This window comes from Hipposideros armiger, unplaced genomic scaffold, assembly GCF_001890085.2.
Source record: "Hipposideros armiger isolate ML-2016 unplaced genomic scaffold, ASM189008v1 scaffold_297, whole genome shotgun sequence".
Taxonomy (NCBI): Eukaryota; Metazoa; Chordata; class Mammalia; order Chiroptera; family Hipposideridae; genus Hipposideros; species Hipposideros armiger.
Genome location: NW_017731647.1, coordinates 1,271,251 through 1,291,515, shown reverse-complemented (window position 1 = coordinate 1,291,515; position 20,265 = coordinate 1,271,251). Strand labels below are relative to the sequence as shown.

At 36.9% G+C, this 20,265-nt stretch overlaps 1 protein-coding gene and 1 long non-coding RNA gene across 3 annotated transcripts in view; one reads left to right on the top strand and one right to left on the bottom strand.

Moving 5' to 3' along the window:
• Positions 1-20,265, bottom strand: part of LOC109391564 (uncharacterized) — a 68,513-nt gene that overhangs the window by 11,973 nt on the left and 36,275 nt on the right. The gene's annotated exons all lie outside the window — the stretch shown is intronic.
• Positions 1-20,265, top strand: part of PTPN22 (protein tyrosine phosphatase non-receptor type 22) — a 60,426-nt gene that overhangs the window by 4,981 nt on the left and 35,180 nt on the right. For both annotated transcript variants that reach the window (XM_019659175.1, XM_019659176.1), the window contains exons 2-11: positions 5,869-5,977; positions 6,247-6,323; positions 6,480-6,575; positions 6,995-7,033; positions 8,179-8,250; positions 8,367-8,426; positions 9,037-9,179; positions 9,675-9,741; positions 10,541-10,618; positions 13,008-13,094. In XM_019659175.1, coding sequence (XP_019514720.1) covers positions 5,869-5,977; positions 6,247-6,323; positions 6,480-6,575; positions 6,995-7,033; positions 8,179-8,250; positions 8,367-8,426; positions 9,037-9,179; positions 9,675-9,741; positions 10,541-10,618; positions 13,008-13,094 — 828 coding nt within the window. The remainder of the gene's footprint in view (positions 1-5,868; positions 5,978-6,246; positions 6,324-6,479; positions 6,576-6,994; positions 7,034-8,178; positions 8,251-8,366; positions 8,427-9,036; positions 9,180-9,674; positions 9,742-10,540; positions 10,619-13,007; positions 13,095-20,265) is intronic.

Sequence of the window (20,265 nt, the reverse complement as noted above, 5' to 3'; positions counted from 1 at the left end):
GGCAGTGTCACTGGCCCTCATATGTGGGATCCGAACCGGGGCCCTCTGGCATCCCAAGCCAGTTCTTAACCATCGCGCCACTCGGCCGGCCCTACCATATATGATCTTAATTGCTATACCTCCAAGAGGAAAGTATTATTTTCATTTTACCTATGAAATAGCAAAGCCAGGATTTGAAACTCTGGTCTGTTTCATTCCAAAGCCTCTTAACCTCTATACTTAACCTCTGTTGTGATAAAATCAGATAAACTCATAAAACGTGTTTTCTTTTTTCTAATTTAATTGGTGTACATTAGTACTTTGTTATGCTAAGTTTATTTTTTTAATTTCTGAGCCTGGAAAAGTTCCATGAATATTTTCACTCTGCATTTTCTCATATAAATTTCCTGTTCATCTACTTTCCACAATGGCTAACCCCTGGACTTGTGTGCCAGACTCTGTGCTACAGTGCTTCACAAACAGAACCTCATTTACTCCCCAGAGAATCCTTAATGGTGGCTCACAAAGCCCTGCGTGGACGAGCCCTCCCTCAAGTGCTTCTCCAGCTTCTCACCACAGGTTCAGTTTCTTGTCCTTGTCATGTTTTATCTGTCACAGGGCCTTTGCACACATGCTATTCCCTCTTCCTTGAATATTCCCTCATACACCTCTTTACCTAGTTAACCCTTTGTGACTTCAGATATCAATTTGGGGGTCACTTCCTCAACTCTCTTGACTTCCCTGAATAGATCAAATCTCCTATTATAAGTTCTCATGAACACCACCGTGTTTTTACATTTCTTGCCCCGCACCCCAGCTTTATTAAGATATTTGTGTTCGCAGCATGTATCACATTTCCAGTTTTACCTTTATTTGTGTGATTATTTGATTAATAACATCTGCTTTCCCATCAGAATGAAACTCCACAAAGGCAAGACTTAGATATAGTTCTGCTTATCTTGGTACCGTCAGTGACTAGCACAGTGTTTGATGTAGGGACACCGAGGGACAGACAGGTGAAACAACTTAGCTAAGGTCATGCGGTCCCTCAAATCTGGTGGGACTCAGATTTGAAGGAAAGCTGTCTGCCTTTTGAGCCTGTGCTCTTAGTTCCCTATGCCCCTCCACACTATATTGTTCCCTGTTTATCCATTGGTCTTAACTTTTTAAACTTAAAAGAACCGCAGACTCTAACACAGACACAGAAAAGTACTTCAAACACACATATATAATTTAATAATTAGTAATAAAGGAGGCACCCATATAGGCACCACTCAGATCAAGAAACAGAACTTTGTCCACACCCCAGAAATCCCTTGGGTGTCGTTCTAGATCACAACTTTCCCCAACCCCCGCCAGACTAGAGGCAAACACTATCCTGAGATTATTGTTTTTCTTTGTTATTCTGCATGGTTTCAAGACATATATATATATATATATATATATATATATATATATATATATATATATATCGCTAAACAATAGGCATTCATTTGACCTGTTTTTGGACTTTATGTAAATGAAATCACGCTGTTCTTTTTAATGTCTTTCTTCTTTTACTCTACATTATATTTCTAAAATCCATCCTTGCATAAAGCTGGGTCATGCAGGACCAGTTTGATCTCGCTGTCTCCCCCATGCCTAATGGTAGTACTCTTATTTACTGGGTTTAGAGGCCCAAGCTCCTAATGTCATTTCTTAGCATCCATGCTTTCTCTAGCCCGTTGGAGCCTTGGGATAGATAGTATTGACCTGCAGTGGGAAGGTACCTGGGGAAACCCTGGAGACAGCCTAACTTTTATTCCTGTCTCCAGCTGAGCACAGGAGGGTCAAGTTTCATTTGTCCCACTCCAAAATACACCTTCTGCTGTGTCTTCTATACAATAATGCAGTCTTCCGAGGCAGAGCCATTGTGGTATTGTGCTTCTCCTTTTCTTTCTCATCTCTTTGGGGAGAGACCTTAATTCATTTGCCGGTAATTAATGTACTATTCAGTGAGAAAAACATGCAGAGGACTCAGTCCTGATTTGCAGAGTTTTATGGCCAGGACCTCAGCTCTGTTTTCCAGTCTTAAAGGAAAAGGGTAGTATAGTCCACAAACTAAATGAGTTTACTGTTTGCTTATCCAGTACACACAGAATCTGGTTTCTCTACATTCTAACTTATCTGGGTCCAGGGGGGATACTCGCCTCCTTTATTTATTCTCTTAGCAACTTTCCCCTGATTTCTCCTGTTGGTGCTTCCTGTAGGGAACTCACATTCCTTACTTTGTGGTTTGCAGATAAATAAATACCTTCTCCCTTAGACCTATCTTTTCTTTCCTGGCCCGTCTTACTCCATGACCCTTTCTCTTGTATACCCTCTTCCTTCCTACTCTCAGAGTGTCTCCTTTTCTGGTGAGGCTTATCAGTATTTCTGTCCTAATTCTGCTCTGTTTTGTTCTCCATTGGGGTGTTGGAGCCTGGGGGTTTTGTGCGGGGACAAGGGGAACTAAAAAAAAGGAAGACTTCACAGTGGTCTGACCTCAAGGTAAGATATCTGGAAAAATAAGTCTTTCACACTTTCCAAATTTAACAGATTCTATAGGCATTTCCTATGCGATGTTTTGGCTAAAAGAGTGTCTCCCTTTGTCATCCAGTCAGATGACTCCAGGAAGATGAAGGGAGTAGGGAAAAAAAAGCGGCCCTGTCCCATTATTGAAGGCGGCAGTCAAGGCAGCTTAACAAGCGTAGGTTACACACATACACACATAATCTTTATCTGTAACATTTTACCAAATTAATTGAGGCATGGCTTATAAAAAGGGCTTTACCCTATTAGCAGTCTCCCTGGAAAGCACTCCACAAGCCAGCAAAGCAAAACAAACAAATAAAAACTGTAACAAGGAGTATGCACTAGGCTCAGCTCTGGAGACTTGTAGAAGGAGCTGTTCTGGGACTTGACATCTTTTCAGCAGCCCTGGAAGCAACGGCAACCTGAAAATGATCATCCTGAAAGTGCATATGAGCAAAGAGAGCTGAAAAATTAGTATGACTTGAGTGTGGATATTTTATAGTCACTCATATATCTGTGCCATGTCCTTAGTTACATTCTCAAACTAGCCCACTTGCATCCATCTTGGTGTAAAAATATGCAGTATAGTTATCAGTTCATCATCTCTCCTCCTAAATTCAATTTTGAAAATCCACAAGAATTTTAGCCATGGAAAGAAACTAAGACTTAAGAACCAACTGTATGCTTGCTTTTTAGTTAGTCACCCCTGTCTGACCTAAATCTAGAAACAGAAAAAAACAGTCCTTAGAACAATACATGCTGGCATTTGTGGTATAGCAAATAAACAGGTGAAAGCTGTCTGTTCCATTTGTCATCCTTCGTTGGAAAAAGCTTACATTCCTATACACTGACTTGTTGTAGTAATTTAATCTATGTGTTATTTGAAAAGTATCAATTTAATTAGATTCTAGATGTTTGATCATTCTTTGTGTTGTGAACTCGCAGCTAACAAATACCTCGTGACCCCAACTTTTTTCTTCTTCTTGCAGATGCTGTTATCAGGTAACCCTGAACTAATTTTGAAATCTAAAGATGGATTGGGATGATTTGTTGAAACAAATTTCTATTCTATAATACCGTTTTTATATATATCTCTCTCTCATCATACCTTTATTTTAGGCTTTCCCTTCCTCACCCATTTTTTTTCCCAATGGTTTAGTTATAAGTAAACTACAGATAGATACATTTCCTAAATAATCAGGTTGAAACTCTATGTGAAATATAAGCAACTAAGGAACAATAATGAACAATTCCCTTCCTTTTTATTTTTGCTTGTTGCCAATCGCTTGAGAAAAGTTCTTTCTCTGTTTCCTTATTTCTCTTAATTTACCCTGTGGAACAAAATAGACCATAATCATGGTTGAAAAATTCAAAAGCAATACCAGGTATACATTTAGGAGAAAGAAGTACCATAGTTTTAAAGAAGTGACGTTACATCGAATTGTCAGTGACATCAATTTGTACAGTATTGAAAGAAGCTGCAAGTCAATCTTTAGAAGCCTTGTAATAGTCAGGACAGTGGGGAATATGGAAAAATTAGCTTAGGGTCCAATGGGGAGAATCTTAAATACCTGGCTAAAGAGTGTAGACTTTTTTCTAGTAGCAAAGGGGATTCACTGAAGTTGTTTTGAGCAGGATAGAGATATGGAAAGCAATATTTTAGTAAGACTAATTTGGCATAATTATGCGTAATGGTTTGCAATGGGGAAAGACAGAAAAGTGTGCAGATGAATTAAGAAACAGTTGTAACAGTTCAAGCTTTAAGGGAAAGGGCCTGAATTAAAGTATCAATGGTGGGCATTGGAAGGAATATTGATGCGAGATATTGCATGAAAAGAGTCAGTGGAACTTGCTGACTGAATGAGAGGTGGGATTGTGGGAAGGGGGGGAAAAAAAGTGACTCACTTTCTAGAGTATGGTTACCTGGCGTTAAGATAGTGCCGTTGGCATTAACAGTGGGAACAATGATGATTTTAGTTTTGAATGTGCTGAGTTTGAGGCTGTAATAAGATACCCAAGTGGAAATGTCTAGGACATGGGTAGGAAGTGAGGACAGGAATTTAGTAGTTGAATCTCTATATAGACATTTGAGACTTATCCAATGGGGGTTGCTATTATAATTCCATTTTAATCAGTTAAATAAATAAATCAACTTCTTGTATGCCTTCTGGGAGAGTGTATGATGTCTCTGATCAACTGGATATAATGAGAGAAGAGCAGAGAGTTGAGGACTTAACTTGGGAACTTTGCATAATTCACAAGTAGAAGATAGAAACAGAATCAGTAAGAAAGAGTGAGAAGTGGGAAACAGAAGTCAGAGAAGAAAGAGGAGAAACAAGATAATGTAGACTAATAAGGGCCAGAGGAGGAGGAAATTTCAAGAAGGAAGTTAAAGAGAATGAAAACTGAGCAGGTGCAGAATGATCTGACCCAAAGGAATTAATGGTCTCTGTGTGACCAATTCACTATTAAACAGTGGGCAAATAAGAAAAACGTATTTTCTGTAGTTAAATTTAACCAATATTTATTGGCCATCGCAGATGTTTTTCCCTTAATCTTTCTCAAATTGAGTAAGGGTTCGCAAAGGTTGGATCTATGAAATGTGGCTTCTTTGAAATGATAAAAAATTAAACAAAATTTGCAACAAGGTTGATTTATAAGAAGGAGCTAAAGAGGAATTATCGTTTCCTGCGGCCTGAAATTTTGGTCTGTAGCATAATGTTGGCAAATGGGAATAATTTAAAGGAGTTACTTCACTATGTTGAGAAATCTTGTTCAACCATAATGTGCTAACCCCTGGCTGGTCCAGATCATATCCTTCCAACAGAATCTGATGCTATTTAAAGATTGTTGTTTGGTTGGGGTTTGAAGTTTAGGTCATGTTAAAAAAAAAAAAGACTGCTTTTGGGACTGAATCTTTGAAATTTGGCTAGATATGGAGGGATTTTGTTCAGTGTAAGCTCCATTTCTACTTAAAATAGCCCCGCAGTAGCTGTAAAGAAAGTAAATGAAACTTTTAGTATCTGATCCTTTGGGTGGAACATAAAGTTTGTTTTCAGAAGATGTTGGTTTTTTTAATATTCACCAGTTTCACCTTTAAGTGTTAGCTATTTGTGGCTCAGCTGCATTCAGTGTGATCATTTCACTTCTCCAAATGTCGCTGATCTCCACTGTCCTTGTATTCTGGGGCTCTGTCCTGAATGGAGTCAGCCTTGGAGGATGCTGAAAGGGCTGATGTGGAAAGTATGGGTAGTGGAGAAAGAAAACTCTCTGGAGATAGCTTCTTACCTCTTTTTTTTTTTCCAGAAAGATTTAATTGTTGGGATTTTATTACAGAAGCTGAAAAGACAATCCACCAAGTACAAGGCAGACAAAACCTATCCCACCACTGTAGCAGAGAACCCCAAGAATATCAAGAAAAACAGATATAAGGATATCTTGCCCTGTAAGTTTCATTTCTCCTTATAAACTTGCACCTTCTCCCAAATTCAATTATTCCTATCTCTTTTTGCCCATTGCTCGCTGTTCTTAGTTCTGGAACATGGCTTTGGTAAATTAGTTGGTACTATTTATGACTACAAAAATACACTCATTCACTCACTCACTCTTCAAACAGTTACAAGCACCCACTATTCAGAGGGTCAGCCCCTGACTTACAGTAAACCCTCTGACTAAGCCCCCTTAATTATACCATATCTTTCTTTTGTAATATAGATGATCATAGCCGAGTAGAGCTCTCCCTGATAACCTCCGATGAGGATTCCAGTTACATCAATGCCAACTTCATTAAGGTAAGCTCCATATTCCATCTGCTCCAGGTACCTAAGCAGGGGGTGGGATGTTAGACCATATTTCTCTGGGTGTCTAAATAAAAGAGGGAAATACACTAGGCGAGAAGAAATGGATATTATCTGTAGTAACCCCGTGTCATTTCTGTCCCCCTTCAGGGAGTCTATGGACCCAAGGCCTACATCGCCACGCAGGGCCCTTTGCCTACCACTGTCCTGGACTTTTGGAGGATGATTTGGGAATACAGTGTCCTGGTAAGAGCAGTTAGTTTAATTACTCTATTCTCTTGTTTCTAGCGATAGAATGGGTAGGAAGCCAGAACATGTGGCTGAGGTTTACTGTGTATTTAAATTAGTGCATTTTTTGGTCAGTCACTAGAATTTGGGGCACTCCTTAGTCAAAATCACGATGTCACTCTTTTTGAAGGAAATGAAAGTTCTCATCTTGACAAGCTAATTTGTTAATAAGAATTTAACTCATTTAAATAGAGAAGAGGGAAGTGAGGACAGAAAGAAGGAAGGGTAGGAGCAACAGTTTATAATTTCTCAAGATTTCTTTTTTAGTTAAAAAACAAAACAGAAAAGAATAATTCATACTTTCTGACCCTGGGACCCATGTATTAACTGCCCTTATTGACTATATCAATGTTTAAGTGTCTATTTCATCTACCCAGATCATCGTTATGGCATGCATGGAGTTTGAAATGGGGAAGGTGAGTTCTTTCTAGTATATCTAAAGGTAAAGGAGAGAAGAAAAAGAAGGGGGAAAATTGGTAGCAAACTTTTCTTAAGTGGTCACTAGTTAAAAATCAGACTCATCTTGCTATTTTTCAGTGTAGCAACACCCAATGACTCTCACAGCTTTTTTTTCTGTTTTTACCCCTAAGAACCCCTTTTGTCCATTTTCCTGGTAGAGTCTATGTTTTAAAGTAAAAATAAGGTCTGCTTTTTAAAGTAACAATTCATCTACCCATTTTTATTAGTCACGCATCTTTAACTGTCAGTCAGAGCTTCTAACCCTGTGCTTCCAACATGGCATCCACTAACCAATGTGACTATTGAGCACTTAAAATATGGCTAGTGTGACCGAGGAACTCAATTATTTTGTTTTATTTTATTTTATTTTATGAATTTAAATTTAAAAACTGATATTTAATTTATTAGAAAACTTTAAGTATGTTTGGACCAACTTGGGTATATAAATCTTTTTCAACTATACATTGTATGAAATCTAAATGGAATTAAACTATTTCCAATGAAAATTTAGCATATTAAATGAGATGTGCTATAAGTATTAAAAACACACTGGAATTTGAAGACTTACTTTAAACTGTCAAATATCTAATGACTGTGTTATACTAATCACATGTTGAAAACTTTTTTTATATGTTGGCTAAGTAAGACATAGTATTAAAATTAATTTCACCTTTTTTCATTTTTGAATGCAGCTATTAGAAAATTTAAAGTTACACATGTTGTTCATATTATATTTCTATTGAGTTGACACAATTCGAGGTAGAATCAAGGGAACTTGGTGTTTCAGTGAGCCCGTGCAGCTCTTAGTAGACATATGATTTCTGTTACTCTTTTTGAAATACTGAAAGTGTCAGATCCCTGTTTCTGCTTTTTCAGGCTTCTGAGAAGTCTGTAATTTATATATCCTTTCATGGCTGCTTTCCCATCCTTGGAGATCCCCGACCATGACGTATAGGGTTGAAGCTCAAGGGGATTAGAAGTGCCTACCCCAAGGTGAAGGGCATAGAGCTGAATTTGCTTCTGAATGAGGACGTGGGTTTTCTAATCCAGGGGAGACTAGACTTTATGGAGGGAAATCACTATATTCTGCTTTGTGCAACAGAAAAAGTGTGAGCACTACTGGGCTGAGCCGGGAGAAATGCAACTACAACTGGGCCCTTTTTCCATATCCTGTGTAAGTATGACGCCTGTTTCCATTATGGCTGAGCAAATGCACCAGGACCTACTTATAGAGAGTAGCCTTTGAATCCTTAGTCTTTGAAATAACTCATATTTTAATTTAATTTTTAGGAAGCTGAAAATAGAAAATCGGATTATATAATCAGGACTCTAAAAGTCAAGTTCAACAGTGTAAGTATAGCACAGGAGCAGTACATTCAAAAGCCTACAGCGATCAGGCAGATAAATATTAATAATATATGTATGTGATACAGTCTGGGCATATGACAATGGAGAATGGAGGGGCTTTTGATGTTCTAGAAAAATCTTCATATTCAGAAGAGACCTTTGGTGTAATTTGTGCTCCCCAGTCTATTTCACACCTTGGCACACATATAAAATGATAATACTCATAGAGGCTGTACAGTGAATAGAGGCTGGGAACCACCTAGAGAGTTCAGGCTGCCCAGTCTCTCTACGGCAAAAGGATTTAATAGATCAGCATGCCTGTGACCCATTTAAAGTTTCCCAGTTGGGAAGCCTTGGTTTGGACTGTCTTCAGATCTACCTCCTCCTGTGAGTGGGGCAGATAGGGAAAGGCCAATAATAAGTGACCTGAAATCACCTTTAATTGTTCTTAGAAGGCATGTGGTAACCAGTGGTCTATGCAGAAGAGAGCAGCATAAATTGCAAAAAGGATGTAGATGCTACTTCGTCGAATAATCCTGTGGTAAAATGAGGTGGATGGAGTCCTGACCTTGAACTCTCCTTTTATTCTGGCTGTTTGGTTTTTTTTTAATAGGAAACTCGAACTCTCTATCAGTTTCATTATAAGAATTGGCCAGACCACGATGTGCCTTCATCTATAGACCCTATTCTTGAGCTCATCTGGGATGTGCGTTGTTACCAAGAGGATGACAGTGTTCCCATATGCATTCACTGCAGGTATGATGCTGGCGTGTGAACCTTCTACCCAGAACAACCCAAATGTCACGGTCTGGCCAGGATTCCTGCTTTAACTGAAGGAAGACTGACTTTGTTGGGAATTAAGGTGGCATGAGCACACAGGATGTAGGCTCCTGAGCCTCACCCCACTTTCTCCAGGTGATCAGAAAAGAATGAAGCTTAGAAATGAGAGGGGTTGACAGAAAAAGATCAATCACAGAAACAAATTATAACAAATTCTATCTGATCACTAAATTATTGTAATATTGTTCTGATACGTTACTTGTGAACGGTACAGCTCTAGAGACCTGGCTGTGAGAAGTTGCCTAGGACCTGTCCTGAGTGTCAATTTGCAAATACGCTCTGAGAAATGGTAGGGTTTAGAAAGTTCCAGTCCCTCTAGGTTTCTTCTTCCTCAAATCTGCTCGTGAAATTTTCCAGCTGTGGTCCAATCTTTGTAACTATACATGCTACTACTGTGATCTTTCATTTCAGTGCCGGCTGTGGAAGAACGGGTGTTATCTGCGCTATTGATTACACGTGGATGTTGCTAAAAGATGGGGTGAGTCTCTCTTGGCAGGCACTTCCCCTTCGGTTACCCTGCTAATCTGAGACTTAGGAATGGTCTGGTTAAACATCTATCTCCGCAATGCATCTTTTCTAGAATATGTAAAGTTTCTAGCCCTGCTTTGTCAGATGATTGAATTAGTTCTTAAGTTGGTAGTTCTCAAAGTGTGGTCCCCAGATGAACAGCATAATCATCACATGACAGCTTGTAAGAAATGCAAAAATGTGGGCTCCACCTGAGATGGATTGAGGCAGAAGCTTCTGGGGGTGGGGCCAGCAAACTCTGCAACTGCTTCTGATGGCTGGTATGGTCTAAGGACCACTGTCCTAAGTCACACAGTCACCCCTTTATCCAAACTGCTTTAGTAGATGGACTCAATTTACCACAATCAAACTTTGTGTTCTAATTTATACAGCGTTTTGTAAAAGCCTCATAAGAAGTAGGAAGTTGAAGATACAGACTTTAGGCCTGCCTGCCAACTTCTTTTATTGTGTAAAACTCTCATACCTGCTCATGTACTAAGCATTCTCCCTCATTATATCCTTAACTTCAGACATTTGACAGCCCTATGTGAAATCATCCTGAAGGGTTTCTTCCATCTTCTCTAAAACCAGGCTGTAAATCATGGCACAGTGATGAAAATTGTTATTAGTTTTTAAAATATGTCATTTTCTAATATTATCCCATGTTAGGACAGCAGATATCATGGAAGTAACAAGACTATGAGAAAGTGACCATAATTTATTAACAAAGATAGGAATAAAGGAGTAAGATTTTTTTCTTCTTTTGATAGATAATTCCTGAGAACTTCAGTGTTTTTCATTTGATACAGGAAATGCGAACACAGAGGCCTTCATTAGTTCAAACTCAGGTATGGACCATGGTGAATGGATTGTAACATGTGTCTGAGCCTTGCTCCACTTCTCTGTTTAATAGTAAGACATCCAAAACCAGTTGACTGCTTACCTCTCACACCAATTTACTATTGTGTTCAACCATTCCCATTTCCTCTAATGCAGAATATACCAATATTTTTCCTGTATCCCTTGCCCTTGGTCAAATTCCTCTCATTCCTTATATTTTACTGTCCAGAAAATATGAAAGGAAACCAATATAATATTTCTCACAAAGGATGTTGAAAAAAATTCAACAAGCTATTGGACTTATGAGAAAGAAATAGCTGGTCAGGTTACCTTGTAATTGTGTAGTAGTAATTCATTTCTGAAACCATAGAAAAATCAGAGCTATCGTCTACTTCAGGAGGTGGTACCAGAACCATGAGCATGCAGCCTATATGCTCATTTGAGGAAATTACGAAAAATGAAAGTAAAATCAACCATAATCCTATCACCTAGAGGTTGCCACTGTTACTATTTTTTCTATAGCCTCTCCTAGTCCTTATTGAATGCAAACTTTAAAAAAAAAACATAATATGTATCACAATATTTTCACCCATCCCAGATTGCTCACATTTGTTCACTCCATTATAATGTTCTTCCCCTGTTTTCTTCTCTCCTCCCCAGTTCAAGCTGTCCCTCTTATGTGAAACATTTCCAGCCCAAATCTCCCACTTTCTACATTAATTTCATGCATATTTCCTTACCAAAAATTTTACCCATATTTCTAAATGGTCTCTATCTTCAAGATACAGTTTGGTACTCACCAATTCATTCATTCATCAAATACTTATTGATATTTGGTAACAGACACTTCGGCGTAATTTGTTAGAACTACTTTTTACTGCTTGAATAGCAAGACCCTACCATGTTTAAAATAATCAATAGTGGCAGTTCAAATATTTTCATCTGGAAGTTGTGAATTGAGGGGAAAAAATGAAGTGGTATTATAATATAAACCTTCTGTCTGGCCCACACAGGTTTTCCACTAATAGCCAGTGGAAAAAATAATTTTTTTCATATGTTGACTGTAGGTGTTTTCTATATTCAACCTGTGAGGGGGAAAGTTTATGTGAAATGAAAGCATTAGCTGATTTAGTGGGGTCAGGCTTAAAAGAAAGCTGTTCCATGTAAGTGTATAAAGACTCCAGAAAGCGTGCAACCTGCTTGTATAATATTAAATAGTAACACTGAATCAATAAATAAAACCATACCTTATTTCAGAAGAAAGTCAATTTCAGGCCTATTTTTAAGAGTTGGAAGACAGCTGAAACAATTTTAAGTTAGCTTTCGCATTTTGGCATTATCAACGACTGGCTGAACAAATGTCTTACCAGTTATAGCTGCTTTTTCTGACACTGCTCTAATCAGGAAATAGCACAGTAACCAGATGAGTGCTTCCTGTGTGACTCTTCTCTGTTTTTAAAAAAATTAAAGAGTGTACCAATGGCTGCACTGGGTGACATAGACTGTACACTGTTCTCCTGTTAAAATTATCTTTAGAAAAAGTTGTGCTTTGTTTGTATAAGACTATGTAAAGTATGGGGGAAAACCCTGAATAGGCCCTTTCAGATGAAAAGTAGACCCAAAATCAAGTGCTTGAGTAGGTTCAGAAGCAAAAATGGAGTAGTAAAAACCTACAAACCTTATAATTTGTAGAAGTCTCATTTCTCCATGGTGAAATCCTTTTGTAACCACAAATTTCCAAACTCTATTCAGTGGTCTACTTTCCTTTAATGTCTTCGCTAGAATAGCATTTTCATTAGCTTGTTGTAAGTGCACTAAACTAAGAGTCAGAAGGTTCAGGTTCTAACCCAAATCCTGGAAATTACTTCTGAATGACCTTGGACCAATTGTTTATAAACAGGGGTAATAGTCTAGCTTGTTCATAGATCAATTGTGAGGGTCAAGTTAAATAATACATATTGTAGCCATCTAACCACCCATCAACCACAATCTACCTTTTTTCAACAATAGGTGAAGGTGGCTTATGAAAAATGCATCCAGTATGAAATAAAAAAATTTAAATGTGAACAAGGAAAACAGAATTAGAAGGATGATGGTAGAGGGAAAGATAAGTAAGAAAGTGGGGTTAAAACATAAAAAAACATGCTTCAAGGTCCTTGTATATTAGCTAGAAGTAGATAAAATATTTAGCTGTTTCTAGCAACCTAGAAGTACTTTGAAATCTGAAATGAGCTACACAAACAGAAGGCATTTTAATTCAGCTAATATTGATGGTCTTTTTAGGTGTGCTATCCTAGGATTTGAGTGGTGTTCAGAGTTCACCAGGTTTTTTTGTTTCTGTAGTTCACCAAGTTCTTTTCTTTGTTTCCCTTTGTCCTGGATTGTGATGCTCTTCAGGAACAGTATGAGCTGGTCTACAAAGCTGTGTTAGAATTATTTAAGAGGCAGATGGATGTTATCAGGGATAAATACTCTGGAACACAGGTAAGCTTGAAACTTGATATTTTGTTAATTGTTTTAAAAAACATATTTGATTTTGGTGAATAGATCTCAGATTAGTTGCAGGACTTAGCTTATTATTTATCATCACAACTAAATTAGAGTGTCAGGTATGCATGGGGCTGTCCTACAAATCTGTGGAGAAGGACAAATTAATCGAAGTACTTTAACATAGAAAATTCATCTTTTGGTTAACCTATTGCATATAAGTTTCAGCTAAATTTAGAAATAATAGGAGTGAGTGAAAGGGCAAACATATATTCTGTTCCCATGTTTTAGACAGTTGTGTGGCAAGTTAGAAGTGAGAGTGACAATTATGAAGTGAAATCATAGTTGAATACCGATGTAATTTTTCAGGTTACTCTTGCCTCGTTTTGATTGTGTATGTCTCATTACATTTCAGGAATATTTTAGAATATCTAAAGGTCTTAGGTATAAAAACAATTATGATTTTACCAAATTCCAATTTAAAACTATTGAGTATTCTCTGATATGCTATTTTGATCTCATCACAGAAATTGACAAGTCAGGTACTTACTGTGTAATCACAAAGTATTAGGTTCCAAACAAACCTTAGGAAGACAAAAATTACTGATTTACCTTCCAGGGTATATGCAACATGCACATATTAAATTAATTTCTAATATCACATTTTGGATTGTTAATCTGAAAATACTCACTGAATATTTTCACAGCATTAGAAATACAAAGCTTGTAAGAGATGACCTTGGTCATAACTCTTATAAGTTGATGATGAAGCAAGGGGAGGGAAAGAAAGCCAGAAAAATGGTTGAAGCTAGGGAATGAACTAAGCAATCTTATAGTTAATGTCATCTCCAAAGAGAAACAATATGGTGGAAGATCATGGAAATAAGAGTATAGTTGCCAGAAAACGTCACTTTTATCCTAATTATGCGTGTTTCATTGGCTAGTACTCCCTGAACGAAGTTAAATGATAAAGGTGATATGGATGACTTAATTTTAATGGGGAAGAGTCTTATGTTTCACTACTAAGTGTGATGCTGACTTGATTGGAGATATTCATTTTTTAATTGTTTAAAGAAAGTATTAATTTATCCTAGTTTGTTAAGAATTTTTTTCAGAAAGAATGGTTATTTCTGTCAGTTGCATATTTTTGCATTTATGGAATGATCACATGGATTTTTCTCCTTTAACCTATTAATAAAGTCATATAATTGTATTCGTTAATATCAAACCATTCTTGTACTCTTAGAAGAAACCCTTCTTAAACAAAGAATATTCTTTTAATGTGTTGTTGGACTATGTGGGCTAATATTTTATTTAGGTTCCAGGAAATGTCAATACTCAAGTTTAGCCCAGTGGCCATGCTTTGGCTCTAGACAGTTGGGTTGCTTGGAGTGGGTCCTTCATCAGTAAACAGTAACATGGGAATATGGTTCAGGCCCCTCCCCCTCCCCCAAAGGAAACTGGTTAAAGCCAGCCAAGGAAAACTGTTTCTGGGAAGATTGAGTAGACCTACTTTTCCCTGTTCCTCCCAGTAAGTGCAACTAGTAACCCTGGACATCCTATATAAAACAAATATAAGAAGATAGATCAGCTAGGGACTTTGAGACCCAAGGAAAGACATGATGTTGAGTTCTTTGGGTTTTCCTTTGCCTCGTATATCTCAGACTTGGAACTGAAGAATCCAATAAGTTGGAAATGCCAATGGAGCAGACAAAATAAGACCCAACAAGAGCCTGTTTTCTCTAGTCAAAGGACCAGGAAAGGAGCAGCCCAACAAGACATAAAACTTTTAGATACTAATCACTCTACTCCAGTCAACACCAAAAAAAAAAAAAAAAGACTCCCCAACCCCACCCATGCCAGCAAAGGCTGAGTAGATTCCTACCCTCACAAGACTGTAAGAAAGTGCTGGGGTGGTGTCAGAGAAGGTCAAGTGGAGAGCTAGGACTTTCATCCCCACTGTCCTGCAAGGAGGTTTCCCTGCAGCACCAGTGGAGACCACATGGGGAGCCTGACATTCCACCAGGCAGTAAGTGACATTCCAATGCCTTCCCACTGAACAGGGTCAGAAGAGGCCTAGTGGAGAGTCAGGACTTCCACCATCATTCAGCAGTAATGAGGCCACCCCCATCACAGTGTCGGAAATGACACAAGAGTCTTTCCCATGGTGTCTCCCCTTGAGTGTCAACAGAAGTTAAGTGAGGAGGCTGGTGGAGGTAGTAACAAGGTGTAGCACCCCTTCCCATGTCAGAATGGAATAAACAGGCAAACAAACAAATAAAAAAACCTGCTAAATGAGAAGATTTAACTGAGACCTAGAGCTTCATATCTCAGACCAAATGAATAAAAGACAATCAATAGATGACAAGATAAAGAGGGACATTTCATAATAATAAAGGTGGTCGAGTTAATTCACCGAGGAGAGTCAACATCCTAAAAGTGCATCCCTGTAATAGCAAGTTTTAAAATTCATGAGGAAAAGCTGGTAAGAATGAAGAGAAAAACACAAGTCCACATTGAACATTTCAACATTTCTCTTTTTGTATAATTGATGGAACATGTAGACAGAAAATCAGTAAGAATGCAAAAGACTCAACACTATTAACAAACTTATTCTAATTGGCATTTGTAGAATACTCCACCCAACAACAGCAGAAAACGCATTCCTTTCATGTGAATATAGTCTGTTTACCAAGATAAACCATTTACTGGACAATAAAAAAGCATTAATAAATTTTAAATGACTGGGTAAAAATCAAGGGTAGCACTTAGGTCTGTCCTCATCCTTAACATAAATTGATTGTATGTACATTGTGTCAGTAGAATTATTAAATTAATACTATAAAAAAATAGATAACAACGATGTTAGAATTATCTGACAGATTTTAAAGCAGACATGATAAGAACACTTCAGTGAGCAATTAACAAACATGCTTAAAACAAATGAAAAAATAGAAAGGCTCAGGAAAGAAACAGAAGATACAAAGAGCTGAATGGAAATTTTAGAACTGAAAAATATAGTAACTAAAACAAAATATCTCAGTAGATGGGCTCAGCATTAGAATATAGGGTACAGAAGAAAGAGTTAATGAGCTGGAAGAGAGAACAACAATAATCACCCAGTCTGACCAACAGAAGTAAAATAGACTTGAAAAAAACAACAACAAACAAACCCCACACAGAACCTCAGGGAACTAAGGGACTATTAAAAACAAAACAAAACAAAAAACCCCAGAGCATTTGTGTCATCAAAGTCCAAGAAGCAGAGGAGAGAAAAGGTACTAAAAGACTCATCATAATTAAACTTCTGAAAACTAAAGATAAAAATTATAGGAAGCAGCCAGAAAAAAATGATCTTAGCTGTAGGAGGAAAACAATTAGGATTACAATAGATTTGTAATCAGAAACCATGGTAGCCCAAAGGAAGTGGCACAATATTTTCTAAGTGCTGAAAAAAAAGAACTCTCGACCCAAAATTCTACACTCAGTGAAAATGTCCTTCAGATGAAGGGGGAATAAAGACATTCTCAGATGAAGAAAAACTAAGAGAATTTGTCATCTGTAGACCTACCCTGAAAAAATGACAAGGGAAGTTTCCTAAACAGAAAGGAAATGATGAAAGAAGGAAGAGCTTAGTAAGCAAAAACATGGGTAATGTAGTAGGTTTTCCTTCTCTTGAGTTTTCTAAAGTGTTTGATAGTTGAAGCAAAAATGTCTGATGTGGTTTTAAATTAGAGGAAATATTTAAGACAATTATAAGCAGAGAAGGGTTAGTAATATAATGGGAGGTAAGGTTTCTGTACTTGAACTTGTAAAATGATAACACCTGTAGATTATGGTAAATTATGTATATATAATGGAATACCTGGAGCCACAAATACAAAAGCTATACTAAGACATAGCTTAAAAAAAACACTATACATAAATCAAAATGAAATCTAAAAAATGCAGGAAAGAGAAAAAATCAGGATAAAGAGAAGTGAGGAACAGAGAACAAACAGAAAACAAAAAATAAAATGGCAGACTTAAGCCCTAACATGTCGATCATGACATTAAATGTAAATGGTATAACTACACCAATTAACAGACAGATATCGATCATGATGTTAAATGTAAATGGCATAACTACACCAGTTAACAGCAGAGTATATTGAAAAAAGGACCCAGCTATATGCTTTCTATAGGAAACACTTCAAATACATAGGCTGGTTTAAAGGATTGAAAAAAAGATATGCCATGTAAACATGAATGAAAAGAAAGCAAGAATAGCTATATTACTATAAGATAAAGTAGACTTCAAAGCAAAGGAAATTATTACAAACAGGGAGGGACATTATATAATGATAAAAGGGTTAATCCACCAATAAAATATAGCATCCTAAGTGTGTATGGACCAAACAGAGTTGCAAGATACATGAAGTAAAAAAAGATAGAACTGAAAGGAGAGATCCACAGTTATAACCTGACACCTCCATACCCCTCTTTCAATACTTGATAGAAAAACTCAACAGAAAATCAACAGGAATATAGGAGAACTCAGCAACACCATCAACCAACAAATCAAATTGATATTTATAGAACAGTCCACCCAACAACACAAGAATATACATTCTTTTCAAGTGCTGATGGAACATTTACCAAGATGGACCATTATCATGAGCCATGAAACAATCTGAAAAATTGAAAAGAATTGAAATCATATAAAATGTGTTCTCTGACTATAATAGAGTCAAACTAGAAGCCAATAACAGAAAGATAACAGGAAAATATCCAAATACTTGGAAACTAAACCACACTCTTCTAAAAATCCATTGACTCAAAGAGGAAGTTTCAAGGGAAATTTAAAAAAAAACACATTGAACTGAATAAAAATGAAAATGTTGAAATTTGTGGGACAGAGTTACAACAGTGCTGATAGAGACGTTTATAGCACTCTAAATGCACAATTAGAACATGGTAAAAGTCTCAAATCAATAATGTGAGCTTCTGGGCCGGCCGAGTGGCTCAGTTGGTTAAGAGTTTGCTCAAGAGTGCAAGCTCTGAACAAGAGGGTCGCCGGTTCGATTCCTGGCCCAAGCTGAGTGGCTGCTGAGCTGCCAACAAGTGGCGGATGGCTCAGCTGAAAAAAAAATAATAATAATGTGAGCTCCCACTTTAAGAATCTAGAAGAAAAAAAAAAGGGCAAAGCAAACCCAAAGAAAATGGAAGGAAATAATAAAGAGCAGAAATCAATGAAATTGAAAACAGAAAAACAATACAAAAAACCAGTGAACCAAAGAGCTGATTCTTTGAAAAGATCAATAAAATTTACAAACCTCTAGGAAGACTAATGAAGAAAAAAGGGGAGAATATAAAAATTAACCAATATCAGGAATGAAACAGAGGATATCTCTACAGGCTTTGCAGATATCAAAAAGATAATAAAGGAATATAGTTTGAAGAAGTCAAACACACAAATTTCACCACTTGGACAAAATAGATTACTTCCCTTGAAAAACACCAACTACCACAGCTCACTCAACACAAAACAGATCATTTGAATAGCCCCATAATGATTAAGGAAACTGAATTTGTAATTTAAAAACTCCCAAAAAAGAAATCTCAAGGCCCACTTGAGGATTCTACCAAGTGTTTAAGGAAATATTAACACCAATTTATACAATCTGTACCAGATAATAGATGAGGAGGAGATACTTCCTCATTAATATTTTACCATTTTAACCATTTTTAAGTGTACAATGTAGTGGCATTGAGTACCTTCACAATGTGTGTGATGATCACCATTTATTTGTAGAAATTTTTCATCATCTGAAACAGAAACTTTTCATGCCCCTTACTTACCACAGCTACTGGTAACTTCTATTCTATTAATACTTTCTGGCTCTGAATTTGCTTGCTCTAGGTACCTCGTAGAAGTGGAGTCATGTACTTTTTCTTTTGTATCTGCCTTATTTCATGTAGCATAATGTTTTCAGGGTTCATTCATTTTGTAACATGTATCAGAATTTTATTTTTTGTGGCTGTATAATATTCCATCCTGTGTACATATCACATTTTGCTTTTCTATTCACCCCTCAATGGACACTTGGTGGCTTCTACCTTTTTGCTATTGTGAACAATGCAGCTATAAAAATTTGTGTACAAATATTTATTCAAATTCCTACTTTAAATTCTTTTGGGTATATACCCAGAAATGGAATTCCTGGATCATACAGTAATTCTATGTTTAATTTTTTAAGGTATTGTCATACTGTCTTTCATAGTAACTGCAAAATTTTACATTCCTACAAGCAACGCACAAGGGTTTCAATTTTTCTACATCCTTGCAAACACTTAGTATTTTCTATTTTTTGTTTTGTTTTGTTTTTATAGATAATAACCATCCTACCTAGTGGCTATTTGTGTGCTGATTGGCCATTTGTATATCTTCTTTGGATAAATGTCTATCCAAGTTCTTTGCCCATTTTTGAATTGGTTTGTTTGCTTGTTTGTTGTTGTTTTTAGTTCTCTATATATTATGGACTTTAATCCCTTATCAGATAATGTGACTTGCAAATATTGTCTCCATTCAATGGAATGCCCTTTTACTCTGTTTGACCATGTACTTTAATGCACAAAAGTTTTTAATTTTCATAAAATCCAATTTGTTTATTTTTTACTTTTGTTGTTGCTAGTGCCTTTGCTGTCATATCCAAGAAATAATTGCCAAATCCAATGTCATGAAGCTTCCTAATGTTTTCTTTCTCTTAAGAAAAGAGTTTTGTAGTTTTAACTCTTATATTTAGGTATTTGATCCTTTTTGAATTAATCTTTGTATGTGGTGTAAGGTGAAGGTCCAACTTAATTCTTTTGCTTGAGACTATTTAGTTTTCCCAGCACCATTTGTTGAAAAGATTGTCTTTTCTCCACTGAATAATCTTGGCACCCTCATTGAAAATCAAATGCCCACATATGTGAGTTTATTGCTAGGCTCTCTATTTTAGTCCATTGGTCTATATGGTTGTCCTGTGCCAATACCACACTGTTTTATTACTGTAGCTTTTGAAATCAGGAAGTATGAGTCCACCAACTCTGCTCATCTTTTTCTAGATGGTTTTGGCTATTCAGGGTCCCTTGAAATTCCATATGAATTTTAGGATGAGTTTTTCAATTTCTGCAAAAACACCAC